At 38.2% G+C, this 26,360-nt stretch overlaps 1 protein-coding gene across 1 annotated transcript in view; it reads right to left on the reverse strand.

The window, feature by feature from the left end:
- Window positions 1-23,048: 23,048 nt before the first annotated feature.
- Window positions 23,049-26,360, reverse strand: part of LOC108710362 (adhesion G protein-coupled receptor E1) — a 29,439-nt gene continuing 26,127 nt past the window's right edge. The window contains exons 13-14 of the mRNA XM_041587199.1: window positions 23,991-24,089; window positions 23,049-23,897 (exon numbers count right to left, since the gene is read on the reverse strand). Coding sequence (XP_041443133.1) covers window positions 23,865-23,897; window positions 23,991-24,089 — 132 coding nt within the window. The 3' untranslated portion in view covers window positions 23,049-23,864. The remainder of the gene's footprint in view (window positions 23,898-23,990; window positions 24,090-26,360) is intronic.

Here is a 26,360-nt window from a genome sequence, read left to right on the forward strand (position 1 = left end):
CCCTTCCAAATGAATTTAGAAATTAGAGATTTTACAGATGCGAAAAACGTTTTGGGGGCAAGTATGGGAAGCACTTGAAACAAGAGGAATTTCGGAACTATAAACATTTTAATTGCTTGAATTCTTCCATGCCATGTGAGTCCTAATTTATCCCAATTGACAAATCTTTTTTTGTATTGATGTTAGCAAGGGTAAATAATTGTCTTGATACACTTTTGAAATATCCGCCTGAATTTTTATACCTAGGTATTTAATACTAGGTTTTGTCCATTTAAAAGAGAAATTTTCGTTCAAATAATTGGTCATATTAACTGAGCTATTTCTATTTAGAATTTCTGATTTAGTGTAATTAACTTTAAAGTTAGACAAACACCCAAATTCAGCAATGTTACTATATTTCGTAAAGAAATTTTTGGTTTTGTAACGCATAGCAGTAAGTCATCTGCGAAGGCAGCACATTTGTATTCTTTCCCTGCTATTGTCAACCCTGCTATATCCGTATTATTCTTAATATGATTCAGTAATGTTTCCATCACTAAGACAAATAGAGTTGGAGAGAGTGGACATCCCTGTCTTGTTCCATTAGATATATGAAGTTTAGGGGAGAGTATCCCATTCACTCTAATTCTTGCTGAGGGTTTATCGTATAGGGTCATAATACGATATCTTATATTTAAACCTAAACCAAAACCTATCAATGTCCTATCGAGAAATTCCCAAGAAATTCTATCAAAGGCTTTTTCTGCATCGGTAGTATGTAATATTATAGGAATATTCTTAAGTTGTGCACGATGTATTAGGGATTTGACTTTAGTAGTATTATCCTTCCCCTCCCTTTTAGGAACAAATCCTGCTTGATCTGTATGAACTAACTCTGAGAGATACAATTTCAATCTGTTACTTAAAATTTGGGTGTCAATTTTCATATCAATGTTGATGAGTGAAATTGGTCTGTAGTTAGAGCAAAACTGAGGGTCCTTGCCTAGTTTAGTTATAACTATAATAAGTGCTTCTTGAGCTTGTTGGTAAAAACCGTTGGTATCAGAAATAGAATTAAAGTACTTTAATAGAAGTGGGGCTAGGTGTTCCTTGTAGACTTTATAGAATAAAGCTGAGTATCCATCTGACCCAGGACTTTTACCAACTTGAAGGGAATTGATGCACTCATTAATTGCAGTAAGAGAAAAAGGGGCTTCTAATTCCTCTACCTGTTCTGGTGTAAGTTTAGTTAGATGTGCTTCATTGATAAATTTATCCATATCATTGGCTGAATTTGTTTGTACGATCCTTGGTTTTAAATTGTATAGATTTTGATTGTATTCTTGAAATGAGGCAGCGATGCCCTTTGTATCGAAATGTATTTGGTTATTCACATCTTTTATTGATTGAATCTGTGTTTTTACTATGAAATGGGTGTCAGATATTAATTGACAGTTAGATCCAATATATCTTATAGGGGGGCTCCTTTTGCCTATAAGATGTATTAGAGCTCACTCTATTAAAATCCCCAGACATCTTGTCTCTCTACATGCAGGATTTGTGCAAAAGATTATTTTGTTAGATTTTGTTTGTACTGGAATCAGTTATTTGAGTGAGCTCTAATTCCTCTGCTAGGAAAGGAAGCCCCCCTATAAGATATATTGGATCTAACTGTCAATGAATATCTGACACCCAACTGCTGCATAAAGACAGAATGAATAGAAATAGATGCTGAGAGAGGGATAGTGGACATACATTTAATTATTTCAGAAATAATGCAGCATATTAATTGATTGTATTTAGAACTTTTCTTATTTGAGTCTGATGAAACTAATATTAAATTTTCATTTTCGTGATAGTGCCCCTTTAAAAATAACTGAATGGAGATGCCCTTAAAATTCTGAATGATAAATCACATAATTAGTACCTCTCCTTCTGCTGCTTGAGAGGGGTGCCCAATCTCCATGTGAACCATACATGTTTTTGTGCTCCTGTCCTGGTTATTTACTTACCTTCACATTGAGTATATGTTTCATTATGGCAGAATTCTGTTTTGTTTCCTTTTGTCTGAAAGCCAGGGTCACACACACACTTGTATCCTCCCACAGTGTTCATGCACCGAGCATTATAACCACAGACATTTGGGTTTTTCTGACATTCGTTTACATCTGAATAGAAACACAAAATACTGTCACTATATATTTCCCATTGTCATTTAGTGGCATGTCACACATTAATGGACCTATTTATGTGGCCTTGATTTTTTAGGGGAAAACTAACATTTTTAGAGAGAAAAAAAATGTATTATACCCCCAAAGCTGCTAAAAATCCAAAAATACTCCAGCTAAAACCTGTTGAAGTCATATAGAAGTCAATGGCAGATGCCCCTTTTACAATCTTGAAATGATGATCTGTGCTGGATAATCCAAAAAAGTTGGGGTTTTCGGGCAACCATTTGAAAAAATTGAGCGATTTGAGCGTCAAATTAAAAAAAAATTGACAATTCGAATCGTCTCACACTTTGTCAAGACTATTCCCACACCAACTTTTTCGAGCTGATTATTTGAAATGAGTTAAATTCATGGATGGGAGTTAGGTCAACTTATTTAATAAAAAAATAGGATATATTTGAGTTTTAGTATATTTTTAGTATACATCCCTAAGTCAAATGGGCACGTAGCACTGCAGTTTAAGATGTGGTGGGGCCCTGGCAATGAAAGAAGGCTGCAACAGCATTTTACACTTATAAAGGGTAAGACATTAAATTAACCATGAAGCCCTCGGGTCATTGCTGAATTGCAATACCCAGTATCCGAGTGTACTGATAAATCTGATTTAAGTGAAGAATTTACATAACCTTTATCAAAATATGCATTTTTGAGTTGTTTTTTTTTTTAATTTCAAAAACAGGATCACATAAAAAGTGAAATAATAACTTGAATCACTTTCATAGTTTTCAGTATATCTGCCAAATTTCAAATCTATCTTGAATCCTGCTAATACTGCTCCCATTGACTTCATGAACTCCCCAGCTATTAGATTCCAAGTTTTTATATTTCAGTTTTCATTGTTTTGCATTTAATACATCTGGAAACACCTCAGTTATTATTTTACAGGGAATTTATAACTCTTCCAATTCACCTACCTCCCTTCAACAAGCTGCAATAGACACAATATCACATGTATTACACAATAATTATATTGCCAGTCTGTAACTCTGCCGGCTACTTCCAAAAGTCTGGGATAGATACACAGATTATTTAATCAGATATGGTATATATACCACTAATTTATAACACCTCCTCTCCTTCAGATTATTCAGATTATCTCCTCAGCTATTATTGTTAGAAACCTTGTCCCAAATGCATAAATTGCTCATTCAGATACATATGACATTACTGCTGCACAATAGGTACCCTCCATCCAGAGCCATTTTATATATAAGCACGAGGGATTGTGCAGGGAGGAAGCTTTTGGGGGAGGCCCTCTGGTGCATATATAATTGAAAAGTTTTTCAAAATAAAATGTAAAAATATCCCCCCTAGTGCCACAGTTGATTTACAGTTTAAAGGACATGTACACCCCCACACAAAAATGGAATCACTGACGAGCCTCTTTGAAATCTCTAAATACCTGCCACTCTGGTTGTTCAAAGGTTAACAATAAGGCTGCAGCATCCCCTTAATCACCTAGGATTCATTCTACTCCTCTAACCCACTCAGCCCCCTCCCTCGGGAATTTCCTTTGGCTGTTGGCTCATGAGCATGCTCAGTTCTTCTCACCTCAGATTAACAAACACACCCTCCAATCTAGCAGCCAATGAAGATATGGCATTGCTGGTTCCCATAGAAACTCTGCTCTAGCTGTCTGCTCCTATTTTTAAATCCTTACCCCCTCTCCTGAGCTTGGCTTAACTATTACAGTGCTCAATCCAAGCAGGACTTGTCATTATAGTAAATTATGTTTGTGTTAGCCTGCATTCTTCAATTGCATGCACTTTACATTACATATGTGCTGTTGGTGGATATAAATGCACTGATGATGTGTAAGAGGGAAAATGGCCCCCGGGTGAAAGATGCTGTTTGTTTTAGAAAATGTGATGGCGCTGGCAAATGGAGGGGATGTATGCAGTAAAAATAATGCCATTTTGGTGTGGGAGATGTGCCCAATTTATATACATGGTAGGAAAATGTAGGCATTACATGTCCTTTAAATCTGAGGATGAATGGTAGAGGGCCTATTGTAGTAAAATCTGGAACAGTGTGCATGACATCATTCTGCACATTGGGGGCTGTAAGATCCAGTACATAGGGTGGCACCGGAGCTAAATACAGCCCTGTCCCCATCACATACAGAAATGCCCATCTATCCAAGTATATACTCACCCTCACATTCTGGTAAATGAAATCCAGGAACAGAAATGCAGTTCTCTTCTCTCACTGTAAGTGATCACAGGCAAGAGGATTGTGTTAGATGTCTTACCCTTTATATATTGTTTTTCATTATGTTTCAATACATAAGATGACCAATTAAGTCAAAATCACATTTGGTCTGGCCAGTCATGTGCTCACTTACATTTCCTTGATTTTGAATTCCAACAATATACACAAATATCATATAGTGAATAATGTATTGGAAAGTAAGAGGGCATTAGAAGTTACAAAGGCATCCCTTGGGGTTTATTCCCTGATGGGCTCAGTAGCTGTAACCTCACATGCCTTAACTGTTTTGATAGTGTAACTATCACCTTACTCACAACTTGTTCTCTTGACCTTGTGCCTTCTTCTCCTAAACACTGTGCTGCAGAACTTACTCCAGCTCTTACAGCTTCAATTCTTCTGTAGTACTTCACCCCCTCCATTCAAACAGGCCTGTGTCAAGCCTATTGTTAAAGAGTCTACCATTAACCCATCCTCTCTCTTCTGCTACTAAAACATATAATTAACTTTCTACACAATCTGGTTGCTGGCCTGCACGCTCTACTGAAACTGTTTTGTGCAGAGTTTAAATAAGTTTCAGGTTGCCAAAACCAAAGGTCGCTTCTCTATCCTAATCCTCGTTGACCTATCATCTGCAACTGACCACTCCGTCCTTATGTAAATTTGGTATTTGCTGGCTACAAATAAAAATTTGCAATTCTGTTTGTACATAAAAACAGTTTAAAGGACATGTAAACCCGCCACACAAAAATGTAATCACTGAAGAGCCTCTTTGAAATCTCTAAATACCTGCCACTCTGGTTGTTCAAAGATTAACAATAAGGCTGCAGCATCCCCTTAATCACCTAAAATTCATTCTACTCCTCTAACCCACTAAGCCCCTCCCTCGGGAATTTCTGTACTTGGCCCTTTATTATTTTGCCCATAAACTCCCTCTTTGGGGAATCTAATCTACTCATTTGGCTTTAAATATTATCTGTATGTTGGTAACAAACTTATCAACCCCTTCATTAACCGCAAAAAGTCACTCATCACTCAAACTCAAATCTGTATCTGCCTCCTAGCAATCTCCAATACCACCTCAAACTAAACTTCAGGCTAACCATAACCTTACAAGAAGTGATCAAATCTTCTTTCCCCATAAGCCTGGTCATATCCCCCCCTTTACTATCTCTCTTGATGCAATGCTCATTAACCCTGTCAGCACTAGTGCTGTTTCCAACTTTAAACTTTTCCTTCTCGCTACTCCTTACATCTGGAATGCCATGTATCCAAAACTGGTCCACAATAGTGAGCTCTGCCGAAGAAACTTACGAAGACCGCTTGCCTTCATCCATATCGGCTTTATTCAAGCATACCTAGTGATGCAGTGGCTTCAACAGTGCATATACGTTAAACATCCCCAGCCATTCTATATCCTATGGTGGGAAGGGGGCGCACATATGCACGGGGAGGGGAGTGGGCGGAAGAGTTGGGAGAATGGGGATTGGAGTGCGCCAGGCCCCTCTAAGGATTTGCAGGAGGGCCCGGTGCACTCTAGTTACGCCATTGGTCACAGTATATATTAAATGGGTGTAAATCACTACTGTATGATAGGTGCACATTAGCAAAAGGAAAAGAGAAATGTATATAATATACAGGGCAAGAGAAGCATCTGCACAGGGCCCACTGCATTGGGGAGCCCATTGTCCCACAATTTTTTTTTTCCAGGAACTTAAAGGGGAACTAAAGCCCCTCTCCACTGACCTCTCCTCTGAGTCTATTACATAGAAAAGCATCCCAATTTGTGAATCTGACATATCAATGCAGAGTAGCAAAGCTGAGTTCTCAGGCATCTTCTTCTGTATCTTTTGTATTTTCTGCAAGGCACCAAAGTGGGTAACGTTGGGTGCCCGGGACTGTGGGGAGGTACTGGAAGCAGCGGGAGCTCTGGAATCGCTATATGGGATAGAAGGATTGGTTGATGGCACTAAGGGAGGGCTGTTATAAAAAGTGGAAGCTTCTTAGCCTCTTCCTCTTGTGACGTCATGGGCACCTGGAGCTCTGTGCAGGCTGGCAGCTTGTCTGGTCTCCCCTAATATTGAGTATCCCATCCCCCCACTTGTTGCACTGTTACGCTTATATTGTAACATTTATGTGCTAAAAAAAAATTCAATGAATTGTTTTCCATATTGTTAAGAATATGATGTGAGAAAAAAATATTATTATTGTCACAGCTGTTGGCAGGTAATTGTTTTTGGTCCATGCCATTTGGGTATGGCCAGTAAGTTTTTCCCTTTACATGCCCACCTTGGCTGCGGTGGCTGGCATCTGTGGTAACCTGGGCTTGGTATAACATGGCAAGGTTTTAATAAAAGCTGCGGCCGACCTTCACCCACGAAAAGGAAAAGCTGAGTCTTGTGTTTTATTATTATGCAATTTTCCTTTCAATTGTTACTCACCTTGAAAACTGAGCAATGCACAGAGAGCTGAAGAAAAAATAAACACAGTGTTACCATGAGAGTATACAGCACGTTTGATTCATTGTGCATGTAAAGACTTTCATTTCATCTTTGTGGACAATACTTTACAAATGATTCCCAAATATCACAAGAATTGCTTTTATTGGTGCCCTATACTCTAGGCAACTGGACACCTGCCAGTCATAATCCACTAGGACTGTGTGTAAATTTGGGAGTAATAAGAAATGTCTGGAATATGGGGGGGGGGTGCAAGGAATCTAGTTAAATAACATATTGATGAAGAGGATGCATTTAACGTCATATATTTACCCTGGATGGAAATAATTCTACCCAAGTAAATGTTTCCCTTCACTGATTCCTATTAACTAGTGATGAGTGAATTTATTCGCCAGGCGTGAATTCGTGGCAAATTTGCGCGATTCGCAAAACGCCTGCGAAAATTGGCTGGTGAAAATTGGCCGGTGTAAAAAAAAAGGACACCGGCGTCAAAAACGGATGCCGGCTCCATTTTTTGCCATTTCACAAATTTTTGCAAATTAACCCATCATTACTATTAACTACAGATTTTGATTAAGTAGAGGGATAATTAAAGGGGTAGTAATTTAAAGGGGTAGTAAGTTAAAGGGGTTAGTATTCCCATGGTCAGAATTGCAAGAGCACAGAGGCATCTGTTCTCTAAAGTGCTTACATTATTACTAAAGTGCCATGTGACTAATTTGTCTAAGTGGTGTTATTTATGCAAATGTAACAGTTAAAGGGGGTTGTACAGTGAGCTAACCTTTAGTATGATGTAGAGAGTGATATTTTGAGACAATTTGCAATTGGTTTTAATTTTTTATCATTTGTGGAGGTTTTTTCAGCTGCTCTCTAGTTTGTAAATTCTGGTTGCTAGGGTCTAAGTTACCCTAGCAACCATGCACTAAATAGAATATGCACTGACTAGAAAGATGAGTAATAAAAAGTAGAAATAACAATGGATTTGTAGCCTTACAGAACATTTGTTTTTTTTATATGGGGTCAGTGACAGTGACCCCCTTTTGAAAGCTAGAAAAAGTCAGAAGAGGCAAATAATTAAAAAAAAAACAATAATAAAGAAAAAATAAAAACCAATTAAAAAGTTTCTTAGCATTGGCCATTCTATAAAATACTAAAAGCTAACTTAAAGGGGTGGTTGGCCTTTAAATTAACTTTTGGTATGTTATAGAATGGCCACATCTAAGCAGCTTTGCAATTGGTCTCCATTAATTATTTTGTATTGTTTTTTAATTATTTGCCAACTTCTGCTCTTTTCAGATTTCATATAGGGGTCACTGACCCCATCTAAAAAAACAAATGCTCTGTAAGGCTTCACATTTATTGTTATTGCTACTTTTTATCTCTTGTATTTTTTTCCAGTCCCTCTCCTATTCATATTCCAGTCTCTTATTTAAATCATTGCATGGTTACTAAGAAAAGCTAAATAACTCAAAAACCAAGTTTATATAAAAAAGTAATTAGCAATTTCTGAATGTATTATTAAATATAATTATGGTTAATGAAGTAATATCAGTAATGTCAAGTTATTTTCACAGTATATATTATTTCAATTCAATAATAATACATTAATAAGAGTCATTCTTTCCAAGTGCACTAACATTTGCTGGTCAAGTTGAAAAACTTTATATCTCTCCCACTATACAATTTTTTTTTCACATTACACATCTCTCAAGTAGAATTTAGTGACAATTGTGGTCTTTAATGAGCCTTGTGAGACTTGGATGCGTGGATGTGCTAATAGGGATGCATCGAATACAGGATTTGGTTCAGGATTCAACAGAGATTCAGCCTTTTTCAGCAGGATTCTGATTCGACAGAATCCTTGTGCCTGACCAAACTGAGTCCAAATCCTAATTTGCAAACCACGTGACTTTTCGTCACAAAAGAAAAAAAAAATCCACTTTTTAGTTTCATGCCCCTAATTTGCATATGCAAATTAGGATTTGGTTCGGTATTTGGCCGAATCATTCACAAAGGATTCAGGGATTCGACCGAATCCCAAATAGTATTTCCAATGTAATAACAGAAGCCTTGCTCTAGAAACCCTGTTCTATAGTTTTATTCTGGAGCCATTGTCATTGTCGAAGACTATCAATCTTTAGTAAACAGGTGCCTAAGAAGTACAAGAGCTCACATTTTTCCCAGGAGAAGAGACAATGCATTAGGGGTCAATTCCACTATAGATACACAAAGACCTGTAGGCACCCCCATGTATACAGTGCTGCCTGCATTCAGTAGCTTCGTATTCATGAAGGGGGGATGAAGGGAGACATACAGACATTCCTCCTCCTGCCATATTCCTAGCTGTCAGGTACAATCTGCATAAGGTCCAGCACTTACAGCCTTCTCTGTGTAAGAATAGGGCTGCACCTACACAATAAATCCAACGCTCCAGTAGGGGTTCCCAAGTAAATCCCGCATCTATCTGGCCAATCCCTGGTAACTTAATATTAACAATATACATGGGATCCGCTCAGTGTCGGACTGGGATGCCAGGGGCCCACCAGAAAACCTTAGACTGAGGGCCCACTTTCCAAACTATTATTCCTCCTCTCCTCACTCAACCTCTTTATTCCCCTTTTATATCTTCTTACTATATTCTTCCATTATTACACTTTTTGTTTTCCATAAAGAAATAGGTAATGACCATGAAATAGGCTAAATGGTTAGAAGCACCATCGGGAGTTTTCCTGGTATCCAGGTGGGCCAGTCTGACACTGGATCCACTCACCATTCCTGTCTCATGGCCAGGGTGCCTCCCGCCCCGGACCTGGCGCTTATACTCTGGAGCGGTTAAATATCCCCAAACTTGCAGAGTGCATAAATCATCTGTTAAGAATCTTACTCGGTTAGCTTTGTGACCCAGGTGCTGCAGCCCTGAGTCCATCACTAAGTAGGGAGGTCTCTGAGGAAGTGCAGTGACACGAAACGCGACAGACCTCAGACGCTGCTTTTACCGGTGTATCAAGATGTATCAATACATCTGTTTTTAATTATAATTTGGAATTAAGCCATTCATTTGAGAAGACCCTGAAGTGCGCCGCTGTAAAGATCGGTGTGTTCAAAGGACTGCGCCTACCCCTTTTTTTTTGTAAACTGTGGCAGGGGCAGTAATAAATTATCCCATAGTGTTTCAATAGCCTAAAGATTACTTAAAATAATACTTCACTATACTCTGCCAAGTGCACTTACCTATCAGCAACCATCCAAACTGGGTTCTCATCCTGATACGTCTCTGCAGCAAGTTGGTCTATTAATAAGACAGAATGAGAGAAAATGAGGGAAGTTTCACAATGAAACCACTAATGTGGTTAGAACAGAGATTATTAGTCCATCTCCTATATAACTGACTCAACAACTTTATAAAACTCAATTCAGTTAATTTACTAATAACCCGTAGTAACCAATAATCAGGCATTTGTCAAATCTAATCACTATGGCTACACAAATAATTTGTACTGTTCAATGAAACATAGACACAAATGCATTATGGTATTTTTTGTGAGAGCAGATATCACTGCATCTAACTCTGAACCCACAAAAAGTAAATGAGGGTCAGTGGATCTTATTTGCCAATCATAAGCCAGGTGCAACAGAAATTTGTACAACTCAAAAAGTTTTTTACAATGCAGCTTTTTGATCTCATAATTTCAGTATAAATGATGAGATCATGGACAATTCTGCCTGTGATAAATCTGTCTGCGGTGGGACATGGGTGTATAAATGTAAAGGATGGGACTTAGCACTCATTCATTTTAATAAAGGTGCAACCTGCCTATGGGTGGAATAAAACTATTTGGGGGCAACTACTTTATATTTAAATTAAAAAAAAATAACGTTCTTTTAAAGAGAAAATATGCAGTCTATCTATAATCCAAGGAAATGGCAAGTAAACTTACCACCTTTTTCAACATTATTAAGAGGTAGGTTTTTCTTGATGGGTAGGATAAATGTTTATTTTCATAGTGCAGAAATTGTTATTACTAAATTGCAGATTGAGCATGATTTTATTCTAAAGGAAAAGAATAGGTAAAAAAAAAAACTTAGGGGTTTTGTTCCCTACTATTCTAGGAGAGAAACGTGGCCATCTTCTTCTGTCTCTCAGGGATTCCTCACAGTCACTATGTGCTGTAAAGTGGAGCAGCAGCATAGAAACATTAAAGTGATACTGTCATGGGGGAAAACATATTGTCAATTTCCCAGCTGCCCCAAGTCATGTGACTTGTGCTCTGATAAACTTCAATCACTCTTTATTGCTGTACTGTTGGAGTGATATCACCCCCTCCCTTTTTCCCCCCAGCAGCCAAACAAAGGAACAATGGGAAGGTAACCAGATAACAGCTGCCTAACACCAGATAACAGCTGCCTGGTAGATCTAAGAACAGCACTCAATAGTAAAAACCCATGTCCCACTGAGACACATTCAGTTACATTGAGAAGGAAAAACAGCAGCCTGCCAGAAAGCATTTCTCTCCTAAAGTGCAGGCACAAGTCACATGATCAGGGGCAGCTGGGAAATTGACAAAATGTCTAGCCCCATGTCAGATTTCAAAATTGAATATAAAAAAAATCTGTTTGCTCTTTTGAGAAATGGATTTCAGTGCAGAATTCTGCTGGAGTAGCACTATTAACTGATGCGTTTTGAAAAAAAAACATGTTTTCCGATTACAGGATCCCTTTAAGGTGCAGTTCCGGCAGCTGAAACCTTCAGCAGAGGTGTCATGAACTGCTATGTTGTTATTTTTCCCATTGTTCCGTTGATAATCTACTGGGGGGGGGGGGGGAGAGAGAGGGACATACAGAAAGACAGGTTTATCAGGGCACATATCACATGGCTGAAGGCACTTGGGGAATTAGGAAATGGCTAGACTCAGACCCATATTTCAGAATTTACTCTTTTGAAAAATGGATTTCAATCCAGGATTCTACCAGAGGAGCACTATTAACTGATGCATTTTGTAAAAAAAAACAACATGTTTTCCATGTTTTCTCATGACAGAATCCCTTTAAGTAATAAAAAGTGCAAAGTTTGCTACAAGTCTTTTATTGACACACACAAAGTGTTTATTGACATGCTAGCAACAGCTGGTGGCTCACAAACAATGAAGATGATTGATTTACATTCGTGAAAGATTTAAAGGGATTCTGTGATGCGAAAACATGTTTTTTTCAAAATATATCAGTTAATAGTGCTGCTCTAACAGAACTAATTTTTAAAAAGAGCAAACCGGTTTTTTTATATATATTTCATTTTGAAATTTGACATGGGGGCTAGATATATTGTCAGTTTCCACGGTGTCCCCAGTCATGTGACTTGTGCTGTGATAAACTTCAGTCACTGCTGTACTGCAGGTTGGAGTGATATCACCCCCCCCCCCAGCTTCTTTCCCCCAGCAGCTGCCTAGTAGATCTAAGAACAGCCCTAGTAAAAATCCAGGTCCCACTGAGACAAATTCAGTTACATTGAGTAGGGGAAACAACAGCCTGCCAGAATGCAGTTCCATCCTAAAGTGCTGGCTCTTTCTGAAAACACATGACCAGTCAAAAGGACCTAAGATGCACCTACACACCAATATTACAACTAAAAAATACACTTGCTGGTTCAGGAATGGAAGTTTATATTGTAGAGTGAATTATTTGCAGTATAAACAGTGTAATTTAGAAATAAAAACTACACCATAAAAATCATGATAGAATCCCTTTGAGTTACTTGAAAAGCCTTAGCAACATCCTACCCAAGAAACCTAACATTTTAGAAACAACCAACCCTCCATACCTTGGTCATTGTCCTGAGACAGCTCTGCAGCAGATCAGTCACTTAGAAAGACAGATTGAGATGAATAGAGAAGTGGCGCACTTATAACCCCTAGCATGATAAGATTAGCTCCTCCTCTGTATATCAAAATCATTCTTAAACACTGGCATAACAGCAGCAATCGTATCCTGCATAAAAGCAATGTGTTCAATGACACTCAGTAAGGAGTGACCTCCTGCTCCCACATTTGTTCTGCAGTGTCAATAAGGAATCCTCTGTGTTTCCCATAGACCAGCTGAAATGGTGAAAACAAGGAGGAAACTTGGGGTACCTCCCTGATGGCAAATATTAAGGGGGGTATTTATAAAAACTTGACCTTTTCACACTGATATTAAGGGTCCCACCCCTTTTTACTATATACATATTTAAAAAAATATTTTGGATTCTTTTTACTACTTGCTGCAATATCCTTTTCCATATCAATTTTAGCTTGTCCGATTTGCATGATTTATTGACCTCCTTGTATCTTATAAATGATTCGGCTGTCCCAGCTAACTTGAAAGCCTTCAAAGCACGCCTTTTCTTATCCACCTCAACACTAACGCTTCTATTGAAGCATAAGGGTTTTGTTTGGCAAAGAGGTTCCTTGCTTACAAGGGGAATATACTGACAGGTATATTTATTAAGCAGAATTTTAAAGATTTACTATTAATTTAATGCTGTGAAAAGCCTTTCCCAGTTAATATGTTGCAGAGGTGCTTGCCCACCATGAGACCCTGAAAAATGTAGCCCTAGTAGTCACAATCTATGCAGTAACAGAACCTGTACCCGTTTTAGCGAAGTCTGATTGCCACTATGGAACAATTTCAGGTCTGTAGGGCAACTGGCAAGAGCAGGTGTGTGATTTTATAAAAACTCTTTTGTATCAAAGGAGAAGGATAAAATATACTATCCACTTTGCATCTACTTTGCTGCAGTTGATTTATGTGCCCAACAAGATGTCTGTTACTAATTACCAATGGTTCTTTTTCACTGGTCCAAACATTCTTAGCTAATTCCATGTGCACTTACACTCATGCACACGGACTTGGTAAATAAACACTGAAGAAAACTGGCCAGACTATCGAAACCATCTACGCTTTAATCTCAGATGCCGACATTAGGAACTCACCCCTTTGTAGCTTACGCCTTGATTCAACCGTAAAAGGTCACAGAGCCAACAAGATTTTACAAAAGGCCCAAAAACATCTACTAAATGAATGGGTCAGACAGATCAATTCACCATTGAGGCCCTTAAAGGGCATGTCAAGTCTAAAATAAAATAAGGCTAGAAATGCTGTATTTTGTATACTAAATATAAACATGAACTTACTGCACCACAAGCCTAATCAAACAAATAATTTATGCTTTTCAAAGTTGGCTACAGGGGGTCACCATCTTGTAACTTTGTTATACATCTTTGCAAGACTAAGACTGTGCACATGCTCAGTGTGGTCTGGGCTGCTTAGGGATCGTCATAAACAAAGCTGCTTGAGTTCTGCATGGCTGGGAAGTAAGGCGGGGCTCCCCCTGCTGTTCATAAGTATGATTGTTTCCCTGCTCAGCAGTTAGGGACCATCTGACAATTCCTATCCACAGCAGTAAATGAAGGGAGAAATTCACTGCATACAGTCAGGTTTCTTATAAAAACGGTACACATTTTTTAATTAAAGTACATTTGAGACATGTTTCTTTTTCATTAAAGAAAGTAAAAATGGGATTTTATTTTTTTGCCTTTACATGCCCTTTAAGCAGAAAATTGAACATCTAAAAGAGAGTCTGGCTAAACTACCTGATGTAATGCTGGAAAGGGTGTTTTTTTTCTGGTGGCTCAGACTGTTGATACAATGTAAGACAAGGCAGCTGATTAACAGAACTGTCTTTGCTGGGGAACTAAGACTTTTGCAACATTGTTTAAAAAGCAACCTGGAGTTCAGCCAATGCATCTGTTTTTATAAATAACTCTAAAATCGCTGACTTTTTTTTAAAATAAATGTATTTTGAAAAGTTGCTTAGAATGATTTCTTCTTTCATTCAGCAATTTTTTATTTTGGGGTTGACTTGACCTTTAATAATGATGTCTAAAAGTTCTGTTGTAGCTTCCTGTTTCTGGTTTATATTACTGTATATGCTGTGGAAAGTGGTTTGGCCAAACATTTATAGATTTCAATGGGCTGAGTGATTAGATAATTTGGGAAGCAGGAGGGAGGTGGGGGGTTACATTTGGGTGGTGCCACAATTTGTAGAAATAACTTCCTTTCCAGCATGTCGGTGGCTACTGGGTAATATTACAGGTAAATGGCTGTAAGGCCAAAAATAGCAAGAACCAAAAGTAGGTTCAGGGCCAGATTTACATAGTGGGCACCCCTAGGTCCTCTGACATTTGTTACTCCTGTCCCCTCCCTTTTATTCGCGCAAATTTTCATCATCTGAGCAATGGGGATTGGTGCACGGGAAATTTAAAAAACTATTTTATCTCCCGAGCATCCGCAATGTTTCTGAACCAATGTGGGTGTGGTTGGGCAGTCATTCAACCCAGTCTCTGGCAATCACCTATGGAAAAATATATATGAACACCTTCCTGATGAATTGCCTGTAATGTTTACTCCTAGCTACCTGTAAACATCACAATTTATTAAAAGGTTACTCCACCAAAAAACTGCAACTGAAAAAGTCTATATAGTGTCCACCATACATATAATTACATTTTTATTGTATTTATAAATGTATTTGTAACTGTAATTGCTACTGGAAGCAAGCAGCGATTGTCTGGTTCTTTATGTTCTCTGCAGTTCTGACTCAAGGGGATGGTCAATTCAAATCAACTATTTGATGTAGGTTTTGATATTCTACAGCAACTCGACTGATCTTTACTTTTAAGGCTTTTTAAAAAATTAAGTTGTGACAACTCTGCAGTTCTGAGTGGTTTTGCAGAGAACTGACAATTAGGGGCCGATTCACTAAGGGTCGAATTTCGAAGTTAAAAATACTTCGAAATTCGACCCTCAGATTGAAATCCTTCGACTTCGAATATCGAAGTCGAAGGATTTAGCGCTGATCCTACGATCGATCGATCGAAGGATTTTCCGTTCGATCGAACGATTAAATCCTTCGAATCGAACGATTCGAAGGATTTTAATCCAACGATCGAAGGAAAATCCTTCGATCAAAAAATCACAGGCAAGCCTATGGGGACCTTCCCCATAGGCTAACATTGACTTCGGTAGCTTTTAGCTGCCGAAGTAGGGGGTCGAAGTTTTTCTTAAAGGGGAAGTACTTCGACTATTGAATGGTCGAATAGTCGAACGATTTTTCGTTCGATTCGTTCGACTTCGAACGAATTTAACCAATTCGATGGTCGAAGTACCCAAAAAATACTTCGAAATTCGAAGTATTTTTCATTCGAATCCTTCACTCGAGCTTAGTGAATCAGCCCCTTAGTGATGGGCGAATTTATTCGCCAGGCGCGAAAAAACGGACGCCGGCGTCAAAGACGAGACGCCCGCGTCAAAGACGAGACGCCGGCGTCAAAAACGAATTTTTCACCGTTTCGCGAATTTCGCGCAAATTCGCCCATCACTACTGACAGTACACTGTTAACAATCACACATACAAATGGATGGGCAGGCCCAAGCTCTCTATATTTTTGTTTCTGTGGCTTTAGGAAGATAATCCAGTCACTATGCAAGGTGGCCAATTGTTGGGCACCTCAGTTTTTGTAAAATGTATAAGAGGCATTCACCTAGGCTGAATTTTAGCGCTAGCAATTTTTTTAAGGCTGTATAATGTTTGATGCAGCTAGTCAACTTCAGAGTGTAGATTAGTCCGAGAGTTGTAAAAAGTAGCAGTTGGTTAACATACAGAATGGATTAGACCAAGTGCTCATGATTTCTCTTTATTTCAGGTTTGACAAGAGCTTGGTTTAATAAGAAATGGTGGGTAACAGGACATGGCAAGTTGAGGAAGTTTGAGGGTAAGAGTATCAAGTAGTAGTGAGTCAAAGGCAACTGGACATTAAAGGGGATATTTATTAAAGTCCAAATGCAACAAACTTGAAAAATTCTTGTTTTTTTTTAACATTGAATTCAAATTTTTAGTGAAACCCCCCCCCAAAATTTTTCGAGATTTATTATACCCAATGATGAAAAAAGTCCAAATCCGAAAATCTGTCATCTCAGACCTATCGAGGTTGTATATAAGTCCTGGACGTTTCTGTGGTTTGCACTGGAATTAGTCCACAAATCCGTTTATGTCTCGATTTTTTTGCTTTTGTCCCCAATGTGATTAAATCATGCTTTTTTAATAATAAATAAGGTTTCTAGTTTGGTCAGACTTTTTTTTATTAAAATAATCAGAAAAATTCGGATTTTGACAAATAAGGCCCTTTAGAGTTCAGTTGCCTTTGACTTAATTCTACTAGACTCATTTATACTCATACACACAGACTTGGTAAGTAAACACTGAAGAAAGCAGCTAATGATAAGTAAAAATAATGGGCACATTCCAAAATGCAATGGTTCTTTGTGATTTCCCACCTGTAAAGCAATTGATTCATTTGTAGATAGAATAATGATTAGGAAGTAGTTCAAGGGCTGACCTGCAATAGACTTGGACAACCCCACTTACCAGTAACTATCCTAGTTAATAGGCACCAAGGATGAATTGACACTTGGTGGAAGAAACCATAGGCTCAGGCACTTTTATAAGGCCTCTAGTTTGCAAACATTTAGTTAATGCACCTTATCAACTAACTGAGGGCAAATGCAACTAATGGAGTAATTTCTCAGGTAGGTAGTTAGTTACCCTCAATATGATTTTTTTTCATTAGAATATCAGGACAGTTACAAGCCAAACAATGGCCCTTTATCAATCTTGATAAAGGGCCATTGTTTGGCTTGAAACGTTGTAACTGTCCTGATCATTAAGCCTAAGAAAAGCAAAATAAAGGCTTTTTAAACAGATATTCCTGTTGGTGCTGTCTGCTACAGTGTGTGTGGACTTTCCCAAAATGGGGAAATTATTTTTTCTAGAGAAATTACAACATACAAATATAAACAGAAGGGGAAGTGAACATGAAGATTAAAATTAGAGATCAAAAGATTAAAGATTCATTTTAAAGGGGATGTAAAGGCAAAAAATAAAATCCAATTTTTACTTTTTTTAATGAAAAATAAATCTATATCTAATATACGTGTACTGTTTTTAAAAGAAACTTGACTGTATGCAGTGAAATTCCCCCTTCATTTTACTTGCTCTGACTGCTGCAGATAGGAAACTTCAGACGGTCCCTAACTGCTCTGCAGGGAAACAATCATACTTGTACAGATTTGTTTGTTTCCCTGTAGAGCAGCCAGCGACTGTGTAGAGATTTGTATCTGCAGACCCAGTGCAGTCTGTATATTCTGATTATTAATCAGTCTTGCTGTATCGGCTTCTGGCAGATATTATTTTACTTGTGCTGTTTTGATAACTTATGTCGATTCCTAAACTTAACCTCCCAACTGGATTTTGTCGCTTTTATATTATATAATGAGGGACATTAATTCAATTGAACATCTGGAAAGAATATTACTCCATTTTGAGTTAAATTCTGAATCATTACTTGCAAAAATTGCAAATTTCATAATATGTAGTTCCCTAGGGATATGGGCTACTGAAATATATTTTATCATATTAGCAATATCCAAAATACAGTATAATGACATTTTTTGTGAAAGTAATTTATCCAAAGATTTAAAATGGACCTGTGAATCATTGGCCACATCTTGTGTATCATTTGAGTCAGCAAAGACAGAATCTAAGCTACTAAAATTGTGGATACGTTGTTCTGGTCCCCTTAGGGCACATATTTTCTCTCTGACACTCATATTAGGAATTAGCACAGCAGCACACCAATAAGGGTATATGAATTGCACGTCACTCTTAATAAATAATTGTTTAGCAAAAGTGTGCCAATCATAAGCCAAACCCTATGGAAAGGCTTTTAATATATGCACAAATATTGAGGTGTGGTAATTAAAGTGATAGCAAATACGTAAATATAAGTTAATTACCAAGAACGAAAATGAGAAAAAAATCTTTATATATTGTCTAAAGTCACACCTTCCAAAATACTCCTAAACCTTGTTCATTAGTGCAAAAAGTGAGTAATTGAAATTTTATTATCAAATTAGTCTCTCCTAAAAAAAAACCTTGTCCTTGTCTATATAATGTAGTAATTAGTGATGAGTGAAAACATTTGCCATAGTTAGATTCACAGCAAACATTTTAGTTTTGGTGCCAGCAACATTTTTTCACAGAATGGAGTAAAAAGGGGGATATGATGGGGAGTGGGAGAGGCCATGGCGCTGGCTGTGGGTATGCTGCACATGTTACCCCATAAGAGTCCAACCCATGTGCTACTTCACCTTCAGCAGGCACCAGTGAGCAGCAGGAGGTGGCATCACCTGCCAGCTCAGTGCTAGGGGACACTTCATCCCCTTATTGTTTGATCCTGAGGTGGACTTGGGCCCAGATACCCAGGATCTTTATAGGGAGCAGACAGGAATGGGGGTGTATTCATGTCTGATGAGGAGGAGAAGGTCATGGCACAGCCCACCACATTAGCAGCAGGGGATTTTAGTCAGGCTCTCCTAATGGTAGGGCAGCCCCATACTTGCCATCCTTATAGATGATGGTTTCCCTGTAGTTACATCACATTCCTCAGCCTGTATGATTTGTTGCAAGTGCTGTATTACTCAAACTGAGATTATTTCATTGCCAGGTGAATGGCTCCAAGTGGATTCAGCTACAGATGGCGCAGCAGCACCGCCAGACACAGCAGGACCACCCCCATCTTCTGCAGATCTCCAGCTGGCAGAAGAAGAGCCTGAAGAAGCTCCCCAGCTGCCAGAACAAGAGGAAGCCGAAGCAGTGGCAGCAGCAGCTGTTGTTGCAACTCAAACCGTTGAGCAATGGCACCACCACAGTGACCTGCTGTTTGGTCTTATCCAGCAGGTCAATGAAATAAGGCAGGAACTGCAGGAGATGAAAGATATCCTCCTCACTTTGAGGGACAACCCTCCTCCTCTGTTATAATTAGAAATCTATGATCTTTTGATGATCACTTTAACAGTTAGTTTATCACCATTGTGCTGTTTTGTTATTTTTATATTGTTATATAGTTGTTCAAACTTATAGATTTGGAGGTTTTTTTTTCGTTTAACTACTACTCAGATGGTACTTGAAGTTATTTGGATTATATAACACAACTATGACTATTCTCGATCTTAGTCATGTAACATTACATTACATAGTATTTCAGATTCCTTACACATAAATACTGTATTTAGTTCATTTACATAAAAATAAGGTTTATTCATTTTAATGTGGAATAAAAAGGACCCCGATATTACCTGTTCAGATTTATTATTAGCTACCTGTGTTTGTAAGCTAGTAGTAATATACAAACCAAAGCTATTACTTTTTCTTTGTCTTTATTTTTATTGTTTTCCAAAAAACACAAAAGGTTTTTCATTTTAAACAGTTTATGGAAACCACGTTTAAATTAGCGATGCATATGCCATGCAGTTTACGTCACAAAAAAAAAATAACAAATATATAAATATATGCGCCATAACTTTATTATACAGGGGTGATGAACTATTAAACAAATGAAGTAATTAAATAATTAATTAAGTAAATAAATCGAATCAACATAAAACCAAACCTCACATGGTAGATTTACAAAGTTGAATCTGGAAACTAGTAACTAAATATAGGAACAGCAAATGCTTTGAAATGACCGAGAGTCATTGAGACAGCCCCAAAAAATTTAGCTTTATGTCTAGGGTCCATTAGATTGGAGTAAGTAAAGAGACCGGTTATCAATCAACCTGTGTTTTAAATGGGATTTTTCTGTTCTTGTTCATGTGGCCTCTTGCCAGCATAGCTGATTTAATTATGCTAAAATGTCTTTTATGGGGGGGGGGGGCTCTAAAATCCAGAACAAAACTAGGGCCATAGCAGCCATAAAACAGAAAATTAAGTTTTGGGATCATGTTAGGATTAGAATTATGTTGCTTTTTGGTAAAACAGCATCTTCAGCAGGCACCAGTGAGCATCAGGAGGTGGTATCACCTGCCAGCTCAGTGCTAGGGGACACCTCATCCCCTTATTGTTTGATCCTGAGGTGGACTTGGGCCCAGATACCCAGGATCTTTATGAGGAGCAGACAGGAATGGGGGGTGTATTCATGTCTGATGAGGAGGAGGAGGCCATGGCACAGCCCATTACATCAGCAGCAGGGGATTTTAGTCAGGGTCTCCTAATGGTAAGGTAGCAGGCTGCTGGTGTGGAGTCAGATATCAGCATGCTGCATGTGGATGTGGGAGCCATGTTTGATGCAAGGTCTGGTTTGGGGAAGGATTTGAGAAAGGCAGGGACAGACCCTGGGAGCCAGCTCAAGAGGATAACAGCAGCAGTTAAGGGGGGGGGACTATAATCACTATGACAGTTGACTGTCATATAATTGCAGAGAATAAGTAAATCAGCTATCAAGTGGAGCTTATCTGCTACAAAAACACATTCTTAATGGTGTTGCCTGCCCCATACTTGCCATCATTATAGATGATGGTTTTCCTGTATTTACATCACATTCCTCAATTTGTACAGTACAAATTCAAGTGCTGTATTACTCAAACTGAGATTCTTCATTGCCAGGTGAATGGCTAGGGTCCATTAGATCAAAGTAAAGAGACCCATTTTCAATAAACCTGTGTTTTAAATGGGGTTCTTCTGTTTTAGTTCATATGGCCTCTTGCCAGCATAGCTGATTTAATTGTGCTAAAATGTCTTTTATGGAGGGGGAAAGCTCTAAAATCCAGAACAAAATTAGGGCCATAGCAGCCCTACACAAAGGGGCCCATTCACTAAGCTCGAGTGAAGGATTCGAATGAAAAAAACTCGAATTTCGAAGTATTTTTTGGGTACTTCGACCATCGAATTGGTTAAATTCGTTCGAATTCGAACGAAATCGAACGATTCGAAGTAAAAATCGTTCGACTATTCGACCATTCGATAGTCGAAGTACTTTCCCTTTAAAAAAAACTTCGACCCCCTACTTCGGCAGATAAAACCTACCGAAGTCAATGTTAGCCTATGGGGAAGGTCCCCATAGGCTTGCTAAACTTTTTTTGATCGAAGGATTTTCCTTCGATCGTTGAATTAAAATCCTTAGATCGATCGAACGAACGTTTAGCGCTAAATCCTTCGACTTCGATATTCGAAGTCGAAGGATTTCAATTCGAGGGTCGAATTTCGAAGTATTTTTTAGATTCCCTTACCAGAGGTAATGTAAAAACTCATTTTTCAAGAAACTGTCAAAATTGGAGCCTTTCTTTCCTTTTGAAAAATGCTTATAGCTCGCGACGGCCACTTCGCCCTTTAGTAAATCTGCCCCTTTGTCGGAAAGACTAATTTAGAAAATGATAAAGGAAACGCTGCAGGTTATAGGTCAAGGCTATGTTACAAAAACATTACCTTGGTGTGTCTATGAAGACTCTCATGTATGCAGGTCATGATTGCCTTTGACTTAATTCTTATAGATACTGTTTATTCTTGGTGCATTTTGCATTCAAAGCAGTTTCTACAGAATTTCATATTTTATCCGACAAACATTGTCATAGCAACATCCTTTGCTCACTGGGACATATACTGCAGAAAAGAGGAAGAAACAGTCCAACTGGTGCATACTGGAGTATAAGTATAAAGCCATCTAATATCCATCAGAAAATGGCGGATTTCCACTGCTGCCAATGACTATGGCTGAGATCAATTGAGATGATTTTTCATCACTTATGCCATGAGTTTTATGGTATGCATTAACTTTTCTTTATCTGCCAAATTGGCAATCATTGGTCCTTTAAATCTATTTTCATTAACTAGCCATAAAGAGGGTTATTTATCAAAGGTCAAATTTTAGAGCAATGTGAATTTTTTTTTATCTTTAAGAAATTTGATTTTATTCAAATTGTATGTTATTTATGAAATAGTCCCAATCTGAAAACTCGAATCAAATTCGAATCAAGTTTTCCTCAATTTTTTTTCTCCCCTTGGAGTCTATGAGAAATCATTTTCTAAGCGAAACTTGGGAAAAATTTGGCTCATTACTACTATTAACATCTTCAAATAGTTCAAGGGACCTCTGCCTTGACTTCTACATGAACTCGGCAGGTTTTAAGTAGAAAATAGTCGAATTAGAACTGTTTCCAGGGTCACGGTGTGATAAATATCACATTTCAATTCAAATTCAAGTTGGTGGTTTTAAATTTGAATTTTTGTTAATTGACAGAAAAAGAATCGAAAATTTGAATTTACCATTCAAACCTTAGTAAATATGCCCCTAAAATGGTTTTGAGGTATATTTATAACTTTAAAATATAGGAACAAAGAAAATAGTAATTGTAGGTTGGACCCCGATAGTAAGTCAAAAGTTAGCCACACCTCATTTGGCACAAATCAAAGCTTGTCAACTATTTTTGTAATTTGTTGTAGGGATTTTGTTTTTAAGTCTTCCTTGCAGATCACTTCTGCTTGTACTGATGTTTAAACCAGGGAGCTGTGAGGGCCATCCCTGGTTCTTCTGGAACATGAATAGATATGAGTCAACAAGGCCTCGATCTTCTTTTCTATCGTTTCACACCATGTGTTTAGGCATAGACAAATTATATAATCCATATCCAATAAATGAATTAAAACACACCAGATTTACATTGCACAGGTCTGTTTGTTGATGAGTCCTGCCCAGCTGTCCCTACTTTGGCTACAAAATCAATCACCTGGAAATGGGCAAGAGTTGCTGGAAAATGAGAAGCGTTTCATGAAAATCGTACAGGAAAAAATATGTAGAGCAGGAGTGTGGCCTTACGATATGAAAATTTTCCTTTTGAAATTTATGGAAATTCTATTCTGGTTTTTATCACTGTTTGTAAAGATCTAAAAAAAAAAACCTCAATAAATAAATTCAATAAACCAGTCAAACTCAATAAACCATAAATTACAAATAAGTATACTTATTTATGTTGAATTATTTATAGGCAAAATATGTTCATGTGCTGAGTCTTTTTCCTGAGGAGCTTACACGCAGTTCCTTGCTTCTGTGATTTGTATCTTCATTCAAAGACTCAATTCAGTCTTACTCACTTCTGGCTTTAGTACATCATGCAAAAGAAAAATCAAGATGAAATGAGCAGAGTAGCATCACTGAGAGCAATGAATATAAGGGTTAGGACTGGAATTTACCGATATTAAAGTCATAGGGACAGTGCTTCCTGATACAGCCTCTGACTCTGGCTTCTTAATATGCAGTCGAAGGAAAACTTTGCGATATTCCGCCCTTACCTACATGCAAAGAGAAAGCAATGAGTCATAACATGTGCTATCAATAGGAGGATTAAAGGAGAATTCAATTGTTTAATAAAAAACCCATACCCCCTACCCCACGTAGACCCTCCTCCCTCTCCCCCCCAGCCTAACTGCCCCCCCCCTTCAGCGCAGATTCAGGCATCAGAGTTCCACGCAGCCATTTTCCACATCTTCGGTAAGCTGACTGGGAGACTTTCGTGGCGGCGCATGACCAGTTGGAGCAATTTGGCAGTTTGCAACAACTGCGCATGCTCCAAAATGAACGGAAATTGCCTAAGCGCCAGAAGAAGACACGAAGACCCAGAAGATGGCTGCGTGGAACTCCGATGCCTAAATCTGCGCCAAGGGGTAAGTATAAAGCATGGGGCATTTCCCTGGGGGCAGTTAGCCTGGGGGGAGGGGAGTCTACGTGGGGTGGGGGTACATTTTTTTTTTGTTAAAGGGTTGAATTCTCTTTTAAAGAATTGCACCACCTGGTACAGATAAACACATGCTTGAAAAATAGTTCTCACACATATCCCACACTGACCATATTGTCCAAACATTAGTTCAATCCACTAATAAATGATACAGGTATGGGATCCACTATCAGAAAACCCTTTAGTGGAATAAAAACCATCCTATTGGGTTTGTTTAACATTTCAACAATTTTCTAGTAGACTTAAGTTATGGAGAGCTAAATTATAGAATGATCCATTATCAGGAAAGCCCCAGGTCCCGAGCATTCTGGATATCTCATCACATACCAGTACCATACCTGTATGTAAAAGCATTGTTAAAGGGATTCTGTCGCGGGAAAACACATTTTCTTCTAAATGCATGACTTAATATTGCTGCTCAAGCAGAGATCTGCTACATTTTTTTGAAAGAGCAAACATATTTGTTTATATTTAATTTTGAAATCTGATATGGGGCTAGACATGGTATTAGTTTCCTGGGTGCCCTCAGTCATGTTACCTTTTCTCTAAGCTTCAGTAACTCTTTACTGCTGCACTGTAAGTTGGAGTGATATCACCCTAATACCTTTCTCCGCAGCAGCCAAACAACAGAACAATAGGAAGGTAAACAGGTAAGAGCTCTCTGACAAAAGTTAACAGCTTCCTGGTAGATATGAGAATAATGCTCAAAATAGTAAAAATCCAATTTCCACTGTGATATCTCGCGTTACATTGATTAGGAGAAATAATTGCTTAACTGAAAGAAGTTCCATTGGGAAGTGTAAGCTCTTTCTGAAAGAACAGGATCTGGAGTTAATTATTTGTAATTTTAACAGTGTAATTCAGAAATCAAAACTACACCATAAAAAACAGGACAGAATCCCTTTAAATTAGCCACTCTGATTATATGATAGCAAATAAACATTCACTCCAAATCTCACCCTAACTTGTATTCAGGTGGGTTTTCTGGAATATCTAGGCTAACAGTGAATCATTCGGCATAATTTAATGATACATAACATTATTGTTGCACACCTAAATCCATTCTATTCAGCCATCCAGCTGGACCAGCCCAAAAGGTAAGGAAACTAGAGTGTATTCCTTTTAGCAAATTATTTGAAGACTTGTTAAGGGATCACATTCAAAATGTTGTCCTAGTGAGTGGCATTATGAGCAGCAATCAGCATGGCTTTATGAAGGATAGGTCATGTCAGACAAATTTGATGGCTTTTTATGATGTGGTAAGTAAGATGCTGGACAGTGGGGGGGGGGCAGTAGATGTGATCTATTTGGATTTTGCCAAAGCGTTTGATACTGTGTCCCACAAACGACTGATTTCTAAACTAAGGTCTGTACAGAGGGTGGTTGTTAATGGTACATTCTCTACTTGGCGTAAGGTTCTTAGTGAAGTCCCTCAGGGCTCAGTATTGGGTCCACTTTTATTTAACTTGTTTATTAATGACTTAGGGGAGGGTGTTGTAAGTAATGTATCATTGTTTGCAGATGACACAAAACTATCCAGCCCAATTAATTCCATCCAGGATGTGACACTTGCAACAGGATCTTGACAAACTGGCAATCTGGGCAGCTAAGTGGCAAATGAGATTCAATGTTGATAAATGTAAAGTCATGGAAAAATGTAAAAATGTCCACTTATACCCTTAATGGGACTGCACTAGGTAAATCCATTACGGAAAAGGACCTTGGAGTCCTTGTAGATCAGCTTGGCTGTAGCAAGCAATGGCAGTCAGTGGCATTGAGGGCAAATAAGGTCTTGAGCTGTATTAAAAGGGGCAAGGGGGTATATTTA

The sequence above is a fragment of the Xenopus laevis genome, chromosome 3L (genome assembly GCF_017654675.1).
Source record: "Xenopus laevis strain J_2021 chromosome 3L, Xenopus_laevis_v10.1, whole genome shotgun sequence".
Lineage (NCBI taxonomy): Eukaryota > Metazoa > Chordata > Amphibia > Anura > Pipidae > Xenopus > Xenopus laevis.